Source organism: Plectropomus leopardus, chromosome 7, assembly GCF_008729295.1.
Source record: "Plectropomus leopardus isolate mb chromosome 7, YSFRI_Pleo_2.0, whole genome shotgun sequence".
NCBI lineage: Eukaryota > Metazoa > Chordata > Actinopteri > Perciformes > Serranidae > Plectropomus > Plectropomus leopardus.
Window position 1 is genome coordinate 35,378,592 of NC_056469.1, and position 11,969 is coordinate 35,390,560.

General features: G+C 38.5%; 1 protein-coding gene across 1 annotated transcript in view; it reads left to right on the forward strand.

The window, feature by feature from the left end:
• The window catches only part of selenbp1 (selenium binding protein 1), a 15,009-nt gene extending 3,679 nt beyond the window's left edge, over nucleotides 1–11,330 (forward strand). Inside the window, exons 2-12 of the mRNA XM_042490582.1 lie at nucleotides 425–478; nucleotides 630–742; nucleotides 1,418–1,603; nucleotides 2,798–2,918; nucleotides 3,014–3,196; nucleotides 5,881–6,062; nucleotides 6,962–7,040; nucleotides 7,879–8,011; nucleotides 8,776–8,857; nucleotides 9,061–9,179; nucleotides 10,483–11,330. Of these exons, the coding sequence (XP_042346516.1) occupies nucleotides 425–478; nucleotides 630–742; nucleotides 1,418–1,603; nucleotides 2,798–2,918; nucleotides 3,014–3,196; nucleotides 5,881–6,062; nucleotides 6,962–7,040; nucleotides 7,879–8,011; nucleotides 8,776–8,857; nucleotides 9,061–9,179; nucleotides 10,483–10,645 (1,415 nt within the window). The 3' untranslated portion in view covers nucleotides 10,646–11,330. The remainder of the gene's footprint in view (nucleotides 1–424; nucleotides 479–629; nucleotides 743–1,417; nucleotides 1,604–2,797; nucleotides 2,919–3,013; nucleotides 3,197–5,880; nucleotides 6,063–6,961; nucleotides 7,041–7,878; nucleotides 8,012–8,775; nucleotides 8,858–9,060; nucleotides 9,180–10,482) is intronic.
• The last annotated feature ends 639 nt before the right edge of the window (nucleotides 11,331–11,969 follow it).

An 11,969-nucleotide genomic window follows, 5' to 3' on the forward strand; every position in this document is an offset into this window, starting at 1 on the left:
GTGTGGGTGTGTATAATATAGTAAATGTGTTTGATATTATACACATGACATCACTCAGTCATCTCACAATTGTGTTTAATCGCCGTTTTGAAAGTATCGCTCCGTGACGTGAAGCCGCCTGCTGTGAGAGCGTTTTAGCGCGCAGACGTTAGCATGTAGCTCAAAGCACCACAGAGCTGCTGGCGTGTAGATTTATTTTTAATTTTGTGTTTTTAACAAGCTTTGCGCCTCCTGCAGACTCTCCTGTGAGGAGCTGAAGAGCTGCTGAGCCAGTTTAGGATTCTCAGATTTATTGTGTTTATTTGTTATTTTATTGAGATGAAGAAAAAAAGCGTCCAGCTGCCTGGAAACAGTTCAGTTTTCAGTGACCTCTGACCTCTGTGACAGGCTGTTTTTTAACCTTTTGTGTGTTTTGTGTTTTCAGCTAAATGCTCAGGATGTGGACCGGGATACCGCAGCCCGCTGGACGCCATGAAAGGTGAGTCTGTTTGTCTTACTGACACGAAAATTAACCCCTCGAAAAAAAGAAAGAGCTTTAATTATTTTTATATTTTTATTATTTTATATTATTATTATTATTATTATTATTATTATTATTATTATTTCTTTTTTCTTTTTTTTTGATGAAGGTCCTCGGGAGGAGATTGTCTATCTGCCCTGCATCTACCGCAACACTGACACCCTAAAACCGGACTACCTCGCCACCGTCGATGTCGACCCGAAGTCCCCCACCTACTGCCAGGTAGAGTCATCTCACCTCCTGCTCATTATCACCATCATAATCATAATCATAATTAAACTTCTCATCTCTGCATCTTCAGCTGAATCAGTGAAGCCACGAAACGCAGCTTCAGTTATCGTTTCGTCGTCGTTCTCTCATCAGCTCTTTTCGTCCCGCTGGACTCGTTCTCCTGAATAAATGTGTAATAAATACATTTGCTTTATTTCTTTCAAAAACATCTGGAGAAAGCAATGAGGAACTTAACAAGACACGGCCAAAAATTTGCAATAAATGAGTTTTTTAAAAAAAAAATGATGAAAGAAGCATAATAACAATAATGATAATAATAATGTAAAATAAAAACGAGACAATCACCCTAAAAAGTGCTTTTAATTTACATATATATATATATATATATATATATATGTATTTTTTTTTTTCCTGTAACATACTTTTAAATATAAAAGAAATATCTATAATTTGCAGGACATTTTTCCTCTTTATTTGGATAATTTTCTCATCACTTTTATAACTTTTTTATTAATTTCTTACAGTTTGTCATTTCCTTTTTTCCTCATATTTTCAAAAGGGTAAAATAGTTTGTGAAAGACGTCTGAACACAGCAAAAGAAAACTGATGTGGATCCAGGTTTCTAAACAGTTTATCTGTAGTGACCTTTGACCTTTGCCCGTGCAGGTTATCCACCGCCTGCCGATGCCGAACCTACGTGACGAGCTGCATCACTCCGGCTGGAACGCCTGCAGCAGCTGCTTCGGCGACGCCTCCAAGAAGAGAAACCGCCTGATCCTCCCGTCGCTCATCTCCTCCAGAGTCTACGTGATCGACGTGGGGACGAACCCCAAAGCGCCGCGGATTCACAAAGTACGAGCAGCACTCAGAAATGTTTAGGCTCCGGCAGAGGGGCCCCGGGTGTTCGGAGAGATGGGAAAATGAGTTCTCCGGGGCCTCGTGGAGGGTTAATTCGACCCTGACCTTGCCTTATAAAAACAGCAGCTGTTTTCTTTAGATTCAGAGAAAGTGCAGAAGCTGGAGCCGAGCTGACACGGAGGAGGAAGAGCAGGGTCTATTGTCCTGAGGAGGATGAGGAGGAGGAGGAGGAGGAGGAGGAGGAGGTTCATCCTGAGTTCAGACTGCGCGATAAACACTCGCACAGCTGTTTTTTAACACACTTAACATATTTGAGAGACCGAGTCGACGATGTGGGAAATGAGAAACGCTGCTGTGCTGGCTTCGGTCAGCCCGTGAAATAACGAGAACACTCACGTTGGTCACTTTGCTGAGTCACGGTTTTGTTATTAAACAGTAAGCTCTCCTCAGAGACTTTAATCTACCTTTAAAAGGTGACGCTGCTTTTTAGACGGTTTGCGGCTCAACAGGATGTGAGTCATTACCTCCGAGTCTGAGCTCATGAGCTTTCGCACAAACATGATTGATTATTTCCCTCGGGTTTGAATTCCTCTCCCGAGTGAAGGAGTTTGAGTATGTCCCGTCCTGCTCTTCGAGTCTGGCCGAAGTCTTCTGCCAGAAAGACTGCAGTAATCCAGGACGATGTGATGTTGTAATAATTTTCGTTTACGCCAAGGTCAGTTCTAGGCACGGACACGGGGGCTCCACCTGCCCACCAACACCCAAAGACAATTTTAGCCCCCAAAATTCTCACTTTGAGCTGTTATTGTCACTAAAGTACTAGGGATACTCGCCTCGCCTCTGCATGCATTTTCTAGGATTAAAGATAATTCCTCTGATTTTAGACATTTGTAGGATTTTAGGAGAAGTCCTGAAAGTACAACTTAAAGGAAATCACAGACCGCCTGTCCGCCGTCACCTTGGTCTTCTCCGGAGAAAACGTGCAGCGTGCGTGTGTGGAGGGACGAATCAGTCCTTTGGGAGTGTTTGATCGTCATATCTAGACCTCCGGAGGGACGCTCAGAGCAGGGAGCCCGGTGTACACGGTGCGATTTTGGGCTGTCTCAGACAAAGATGACCATTATAAAAGAAACGTGGCGATATCTTCCCTTGTGACTCTAAAATAAGGTTATGTTTTTGTGTCTTCAGATGGTGGAGCCTGTTGATCTTTACTGGAAGTGCGGCCTGGCGAACCCTCACACCACCCACTGTCTGGGCAACGGTCAGATCATGATCAGCTGTATAGGAGACCCGTCCGGCAACGGAAAAGGTGAGAAAAACCACCAGACTGGATCGTAACCTCTCAGAAACTAGACCTCCAGCGGACAGTAGGCAGTATACCTACACCTGATGTCGTCTCCGCAGGTGGTTTCGTGCTGCTGGACGGCGAAACGTTTGAGGTGGTCGGTAACTGGGAGCACGCAGGAGAAGCAGCGCCCTTCGGATATGACTTCTGGTACCAACCTCGACACAATGTGATGATCAGCACCGAATGGGGAGCGCCCAAAGCGCTGGTCAACGGTTTTAATCCTGCACACGTCAAAGAGGGTGAGTCACATGGAAACATACTTTTTTTCTTTACTCTTTTCGTCCGGAGTCTTTTTTCTCGTTTTATCGTCATGAGCATTACGACAAAGAAATGTCGTATTGTGACCCTCGAAGTTATCGACTCTGATTTCAGTCAGACTCAAATCGCTGCCACCTGGGTCGAGGTCCTGCACCGGGCTGATGGTACCTGATGGGTAACCTGCAAAAAGCTCTGTAATGGCTAAATTTGTATTTATAAAAATTCAAAGGTTCGGGCCAGGGAAATATAAAATACACGCAGCTAGGAACCGTGAAAACAAAAATATGTATTTTTTTATTTTTTTCAGAAAAAACAATGAAAAATGATGTGCAGTATATGTGTAATATTTTGACATCTAAAATACTTTTTTCAAGCCATAATTTTAAAACCTTCGACCCCGTCGCCACATTCATCAGCGGTCTGACAGCGGTGAAAGCCCGCTGCGCCCGAACACGAGACCGTCTAGGAGCTGATTTCGGCCGACTGCGGTGAGAAAAGGTTGCAGCTGGAGGACAAAGTGGCAGCTCGCATTAACTTCGAGGCAACAAGGATCGTTTTGAGATTTCGTGGTGGTGGAAGAAGCGTGCTAAAATGTCTTCTAACCTGGCGGAGACTGTGCAGCATGTTTTCACCGTCCTGGTGTGTATCCAGGTGTCTTCGACAAAAAGACAGGTGACCTCTGGTTCTGACCTTTCCGGGTATAGGCGGGTCCTGGTTTTCAAAAATGGACCAGTGCAGGACTGATTTTCGGGAAGTTTCCACAGTAAGACTGCAGTCAGTGTGTTGGTGAAGCTCCATCCAGGTCATGGTAATTCTAGGTGCTATTGTTATGACCCCAGGGACGAGTATCACCGTCGCAGAGACGTAACCTGTACGCAGGTAAAAAGGAGCAATGAGGACACGCTGCGTCTCCTGTCCTTCCAGATTGCTTCTCTGATTGTTTTATTAACATGTTTTAAAATCATGTGAATACATTTCCGGCTGATGCATTTCTCTTTGCCGCGCTACAGTTACTTAATTAATTACTTAATAACATTAGTTTAGTGTTTTCTGTGATAAGAAAACATTAAAAGGCATTTGAGTTCAGTTCCCATAAAAAGACAGTAATAAATATACTAAAAAAACATCAGTATACTAAAAACAAACATAAATATACTGAAAATAACAAATCTACTAAAAACAAACATAAAAAACTAAAAACAAACATAAATATACTGAAAATAAACATAAATATACTGAAACAACATAAATATACTAAAAACAAACAAAATATACTGAAAATAAAACATAAATATACTAAAAACAAACATAAATATACTGAAAATAAACATAAATATACTGAAAATAAACATAAATCTGCTAAAAACAAACATAAATATACTAAAAACAAACATAAATATACTGAAAATAAACATAATACTACTAAAAATACAAAAACAAAATAAATATACTAAAAACAAACATAAATATACTAAAAACAAACATAAATATACTAAAAACAAACAAAATCTACTAAAAACAAACATAAATACTAAAATAAACATAAATATACTGAAACAACATAAATATACTAAAAACAAACATAAATATACTGAAAATAAACATAAATATACTAAAAACAAACATAAATATACTAAAAACAAACATAAATATACTAAAAACAAACATAAATATACTGAAAATAAATAAATATACTGAAACAAACATAAATATACTAAAAAACAAACATAAATATACTGAAAATAAACATAAATATACTAAAAACAAACATAAATATACTAAAAACAAACATAAATATACTAAAAAACAAACATATACTGAAAATAAACATAAATATACTGAAAATAAACATAAATCTACTAAAAACAAACATAAATATACTAAAAACAAACATAAATATACTGAAAATAAACATAAATCTACTGAAAATAAACATAAATCTACTAAAAACAAACATAAATATACTAAAAACAAACATAAATATACTGAAAATAAACATAAATATACTAAAAACAAACATAAATATACTGAAAAATAAACATAAATATACTGAAAATAAACATAAATCTGCTAAAAACAAACATAAATATACTAAAAACAAACATAAATATACTGAAAATAAACATAAATATACTGAAACAACATAAATATACTAAAAACAAACATAAATATACTAAAAAATAAACATAAATATACTAAAAACAAACATAAATATACTAAAAACAAACATAAATATACTGAAAATAAACATAAATATACTGAAACAACATAAATATACTAAAAACAAACATAAATATACTGAAAATAAACATAAATCTACTAAAAACAAACATAAATATACTAAAAACAAACATAAATATACTAAAAACAAACATAAATATACTGAAAATAAACATAAATATACTGAAACAACATAAATATACTAAAAAACAAACATAAATATACTGAAAATAAACATAAATATACTAAAAACAACATAATTATAGTAAAAACACAGGACTCATAAAGAGGAGATTACTAGTTTAGTATAATTAGGTTTTAGGTCCCAGTTAGACCTGTTTAGACCAGTTGGAGTCTGTAAATCTGGTTCTGCGTCTCAGTTCCAGTGAGACACCAGGGTACCTTTGGAGAAACCCGTGTGAGTTAATTGTTGTTGGCGTCCCAGGACTCTACGGCAGCTCGCTCCATGTCTGGGACTGGACGACCCACAGGAAGCTGCAGACGCTGGATCTGGGAGAGGAGGGTGCTATTCCCCTGGAGATCCGATTCCTCCATGACCCCGATGCCACGGAGGGCTACGTGGGATGTGCTCTGCGGGGAACGGTCTTCAGATTCTACAAAACTCCAGTCAGTACCACCACGTTCTAGAGTTCTTAATCCAGGTCTCGAGAACCCAGAGAGTCTCCACACCACAAAAACTGAAGTCTGAGTAAGATGAAGCATCTTAGATCGAGGCATGCTTGTTTTTTGGGTGGGGCGATTTTATGACTAAGCTGTTTTGTCCTTTTAGCAGCATTTTTCCCTCTGAGGTGCAGCAGCTGTGCCAGTTTTAAGATCCGATGCCCAAACACACGGCCTTGTTCCCAAACACACAGCCTTGTTCCCAAACACACGGCCTTGTTCCCAAACACACGGCCTTGTTCCCAAACACACGGCCTTGTTCCCAAACACACGGCCTTGTTCCCAAACACACGGCCTTGTTCCCAAACAGCGTCCCCAGCATTTATTCAGTGTTTCTTTATATTGAGAAAATAAATCTGGTTTCTAGACAGATGTTGTCTGGTCTGAGACAAGATATTTTTACCTCTTACAGAAAATCTGGAGAGAAATTTTCCTGTTCTGTTGGCAGATCATTTTTGCTATTTTTGAATAATATTTTCTCCATTTTATTTGATTTATTATTTATTTTTTCTCACAAACACTGAAGTGACGTTCGTCCTCTGAAAAAAAAAATCCCCAAATTAAAAACCAAATATCTATTAATGACCTGGAGTGGCCTCTCATTCCGGTCCTGGACTGTGTGGGTTTTCTGTTGCAGTCAGTGAGCATCGGTGCGATAAAGAGCCATAAAACCAAATTAGCTGAACTTTGAACCGTCCTCAGCAGGCAGGCGAGCGGGTGAACTCAGCTAAATATTAGATATATTAAATAATTTGTGAGCACAAACGGCTCACCTGACAGAAGATGGTTAAAAAGTCGTTTTTGTATTTGACATCTGTTCTTAATTAACCCCTTCGTGTCCTCAGAGAGGTGACTGGGCTGCAGAGAAAGTTATCAGCGTTCCCAGTAAGAAGGTCGAGGGATGGGCACTTCCTGAGATGCCTGGTGAGTCTGTCTGTCTGTCTGTCTGTCTGTCTGTCTGTCTGTCTGTCTGTCTGTAACTGTCTGTCTGTCTGTCTGTCTGTAACTGTCTGTCTGTCTGTCTGTCTGTAACTGTCTGTCTGTCTGTCTGTCTGTCTGTCTGTCTGTCTGTCTGTAACTGTCTGTCTGTCTGTCTGTCTGTCTGTCTGTCTGTAACTGTCTGTCTGTCTGTCTGTGTCTGTCTGTCTGTCTGTCTGTCTGTCTGTCTGTCTGTCTGTCTGTCTGTAACTGTCTGTCTGTCTGTCTGTCTGTCTGTCTGTCTGTCTGTCTGTAACTGTCTGTCTGTCTGTAACTGTCTGTCTGTCTGTCTGTCTGTCTGTAACTGTCTGTCTGTCTGTAACTGTCTGTCTGTCTGTCTGTCTGTCTGTCTGTCTGTCTGTCTGTCTGTCTGTCTGTCTGTCTGTCTGTCTGTAACTGTCTGTCTGTCTGTCTGTCTGTAACTGTCTGTCTGTCTGTCTGTAACTGTCTGTCTGTCTGTAACTGTCTGTCTGTAACTGTCTGTCTGTCTGTCTGTCTGTCTGTAACTGTCTGTCTGTCTGTCTGTCTGTCTGTCTGTCTGTCTGTCTGTAACTGTCTGTCTGTCTGTAACTGTCTGTCTGTCTGTCTGTCTGTCTGTCTGTAACTGTCTGTCTGTCTGTCTGTCTGTCTGTCTGTAACTGTCTGTCTGTCTGTCTGTCTGTCTGTAACTGTCTGTCTGTCTGTCTGTCTGTCTGTGTGTCTGTCTGTCTGTAACTGTCTGTCTGTAACTGTCTGTCTGTCTGTCTGTGTGTGTGTGTGTGTGTGTGTGTGTGTGTGTGTGCAGGTCTGATCACAGACATCCTGATCTCGTTGGACGACCGTTTTGTTTACTTCAGTAATTGGCTGCACGGTGACATCAGACAGTATGACATCACAGACAGGAGGAGCCCCCGATTGGTCGGCCAGGTGAGACTATCACACCTGACCGGAGCTTAAAAATGTGATTTTCATAACAGATTCTGAAATTATCTAAATCTTTTCTGTCTGTTTCGACCTAAACGTGTATTTATATTACGATGGAAAGATGGTCACAGACCTAATTCGGTCAGTGGATTTAAACTCTGACATAATCACAGGCAGAATTCAGGATTTTCAGGAGAAGTGGACGCTTTCCTGAATTACATAGTTGACTTACCTTAGAGGCCAGTGATTCACCTTTACTCTGAGATAGCTTTTAACTGAGGTACAGCCGGAGTAAACTCAAATTTATGGGGGAAAAAAACAGGATAATGACTGATAATTCCTGATTTTTTATTTAGTCAAGGAATTATGTTCACTACATTTTTTATTTTATTTTAATGTTTTACAGTACGAATGTAAGCATTGCTGTATAAGTAGACTTTTTTCCTTTTCTTTTTTAAAAAAATATTGTTATTATTGTGATTTTTTTATATTATTATTATTATTATTTAATGTTTTTATTTATTTATTTTTATTTATAATTGATGCATGTTTGTGGAAGTTTTTCCTTTCACCGAGAAAGATTTTGTTTTGTGTGATGGGAGCGATTAAATTGGGTTCACATAATCCCGTGTTGGTTCGGTCTGGACTAAACCTTCGGGCCGTGTTGTTCAAATCACAGTAATGTGGATATTTTTAATCCTAAAAAATCCTAAAAACTCCACATTATCCTGAATGAACTGCTGAAATCTCACCTGTCTGTCTGTTCCAGGTGTTTCTGGGGAAGTATCGTCACTGACGGTCCAGTCAAAGTCCTGGAGGACCCCGAAAACCAGCCGCAGCCCCGCCCCCGTTACATCAAGGTACCACAGACATCAGACAATGAGACAGGAGACAGTGAGACAGTCAGAAAGTGAGACAATGAGACAGGAAATAGTTAGACAGGAAGCAGGATGTTGGATGGACCTGTCCTGAGTTTATTTTTTATTGACTGCTGATTGATGATTGATTGATTAATTGATTGATTGTTAACCTGTCTCCCTCTGTCCACCTGTCTGTCCCTCAGGGGAGACGTGTCCCCGGAGGACCTCAGATGTTACAGTTGAGTTTGGACGGTAAGAGACTTTATGTGACGACGTCTCTCTACAGCGGCTGGGACAAACAGTTCTACCCCGACATGACCAAGTGAGTACTCACAGTACTGCAGTACAGTACTACTACAGATGTAGTACACTATATGGCCAAAAGTATGTGGACGGCTGAATAATGTTTTTTTGAAGCAGTTTGTTTGTCTTCACCTGATGTTGTTTCAAAGACGGTTTACGTGTCAGCCGGCGGATCATCACAGATTTGCACAATCTCAAGCAATATTTTCAAAGTGTCGATTAAACACCACGGTGAGATGACTGCATTTGCATAAAATGATCCCAGTAACCATGGGGATGGATGTTCAAAACATCAGCAGCTGTATTTCTCTTGCAGCCCCCACTAGCCGTCATCATTTCCAATCCGAGGCCACGTAGGCGTGTTACGGAGCCGTGATGGAATTATCTGACTGTGTTCAGTCCAACTTTCGGTTGTGTCCGATTTCAGTTAGACCAACATGATCACGTGTGTTTTAAACGCAATAATTCAACGTTTTCTAACATCATGTACAGTTGCTTTACTTTGAATTGATATAATAACCCAACAATTACAGATTTCAGCTGTTTTGTTCAAAATTTTACATAAAACTGTCTTTCATGTATTTTTGTGTTATTTTATGATTCACAAAGAATTCAGATGTTTAGGAATGAATATGCAAACAAAGTTTGATCTGAGCCAAACTTCAGCTGCAACGAAAATGTCGCAATGTGCAGTTAAATGCAGAAGTGGTTCAGTGTTATTTCAGTTATTTCTGTGCCGTCCACACACACTTTTGGCCACGTGCTGAGTATCGATCCCTCTTGCAGCCAATGCCAGTGAGCCAGTGGCCGTGAATCGTCGGGTGAAAAACTGCGTGTTCATCGTGTTCGTTCGTTGCAAACGGATGCATTAATTTCACCGGAAGGTCAAAGGTCAAAGGTCACACTGCTGTGCCCTTTGACCTGTCACTCAGACCAAAAAGTCAAAGGCCGTCCACGTACTTTTGTCCTGTGCTGATAAAACTTTATTCATATACTTCATGTCAACAGACGTCCTGAAAATATACTTTATATCATACTTTATATTTTTATTATTTATTTTATCTCTCCGTTTTTTGGACTAATTTCTTCCCAGGTTACTATTCTGTTATTTTTAATCTTATTTTATTCATAGTTTAAAGTTTTCCACTCCAACATGTCTCTCAGCTCTCTGTCGTACTCTGTAATCGTCATTCTCAACATCAGAATACTTATATTTACAGCGATACTACCGTTACAGTTTTTATAACTTTCTTTGAACTGGTTCATTTTTCTTAAATCTGTTGACTGAACTGAAGTGTGTGTGTTCTGTGTGTGTGTGTCAGAGAGGGCTCGGTGATGATGCAGATCGACGTGGACACTGTCTCTGGAGGTCTGTCCCTGAACGAAAACTTCCTGGTGGATTTCGGTAAAGAACCCGACGGTCCGGCTCTGGCTCACGAGCTCCGGTATCCCGGAGGAGACTGTACGTCCGACATCTGGCTGTAGGAGCATCGAGAGTGGAAATATTAACACACGACGAGGAAATCTTCTCTCAGTCTGAAGATCAATCATCATGTTAGGCTGAGCAGCAATCAATCAATCAATCAATCAATCAATCAATCAATCAATCAATACTGCCTCAGAAATAATCACTTCTGCATTTGATTTCACAGCTGCGTCCGGTTCACATCAACCTTTATTCACAAAATAATCTTGAAAATGTGAATTTTTTTATGAAACAAACAACAATAACATAAAATAAGTGAAAGACGGTTTTATCCGAAAGTTTGAACAAAACCGATGAGAATCTTTATTTGTTGCGTTTTATTGATTCAAACTAAAATGACGGTTTCTCCTCATTTATCAAACAGCAGAACATTTAGTGTCATAATGTTATTGATCATGTAGTGTCATAGTATCTGTATGGTGTCATAATGACATAAATAATGTGGTGTCGTGTTTTTAAAGTTGTGGCTTTGACTCCGGCTGTACGTGAAGTTTCCATGAACCCAGGTGACATTAGTCGATTGAGCGTGAACAGGTAACAAACGGACCAATCAGCTGTCAGCCTGAGACTCAGGTGTTTATGTATGAAAACGAACAAATGAACTGACCATGTTTCTGTGTGCTGCTGCCCCCTGCTGCTCACTGTTAACGCGTGATGTTTTAATAAAGTTCTGTTTGAACTCTCTTGACTCTCTCTAAATGATAAAAAGTCGCATTTTTAGTTTAGGTGGTATAAACAAATATTTATTGATTTGTTTGTTTATTTCAAATACACTGTAAAAATAAAAAAACACACAATGTGAACACATAAATTATTAATTCATTTTTATAAACAACAGATCGTGTTATTTATTTATTTATTTTTATATATTTTTTAATCTTTTTTTTCTTGGATAATGTTTCCATTAGTATGTATTTATTTTGCTGATGCTTTTTTTTTCTGGAAAAAAACCCTCAAAAATTAGTAAAATATTCACAATTTCTATAATTTTTGATTTTTTTTAGAAGCTGCACATTTAGTCAGATTCATCTCATCAGCATCTAATTCGTTTACAAAGAAACATTATTCGTAATATAATAAGTATTATTTTTAATAATGTATTTTTTTTATGTATTTTTTTCCAAACAGTATTGTCTGTTTTTATGTAGTAAGATGTTAACCTCTTCTGTGTCCTTAATAAAGTAATAATAATATTATATAATAATAACAATTATTATAATAATAATAATAACAACAATAATAATTATTATTATTATTATTTATTATAGACTATTTATTATAATATAAAACAATAATTATACAATTCATTGTGATATACATTTT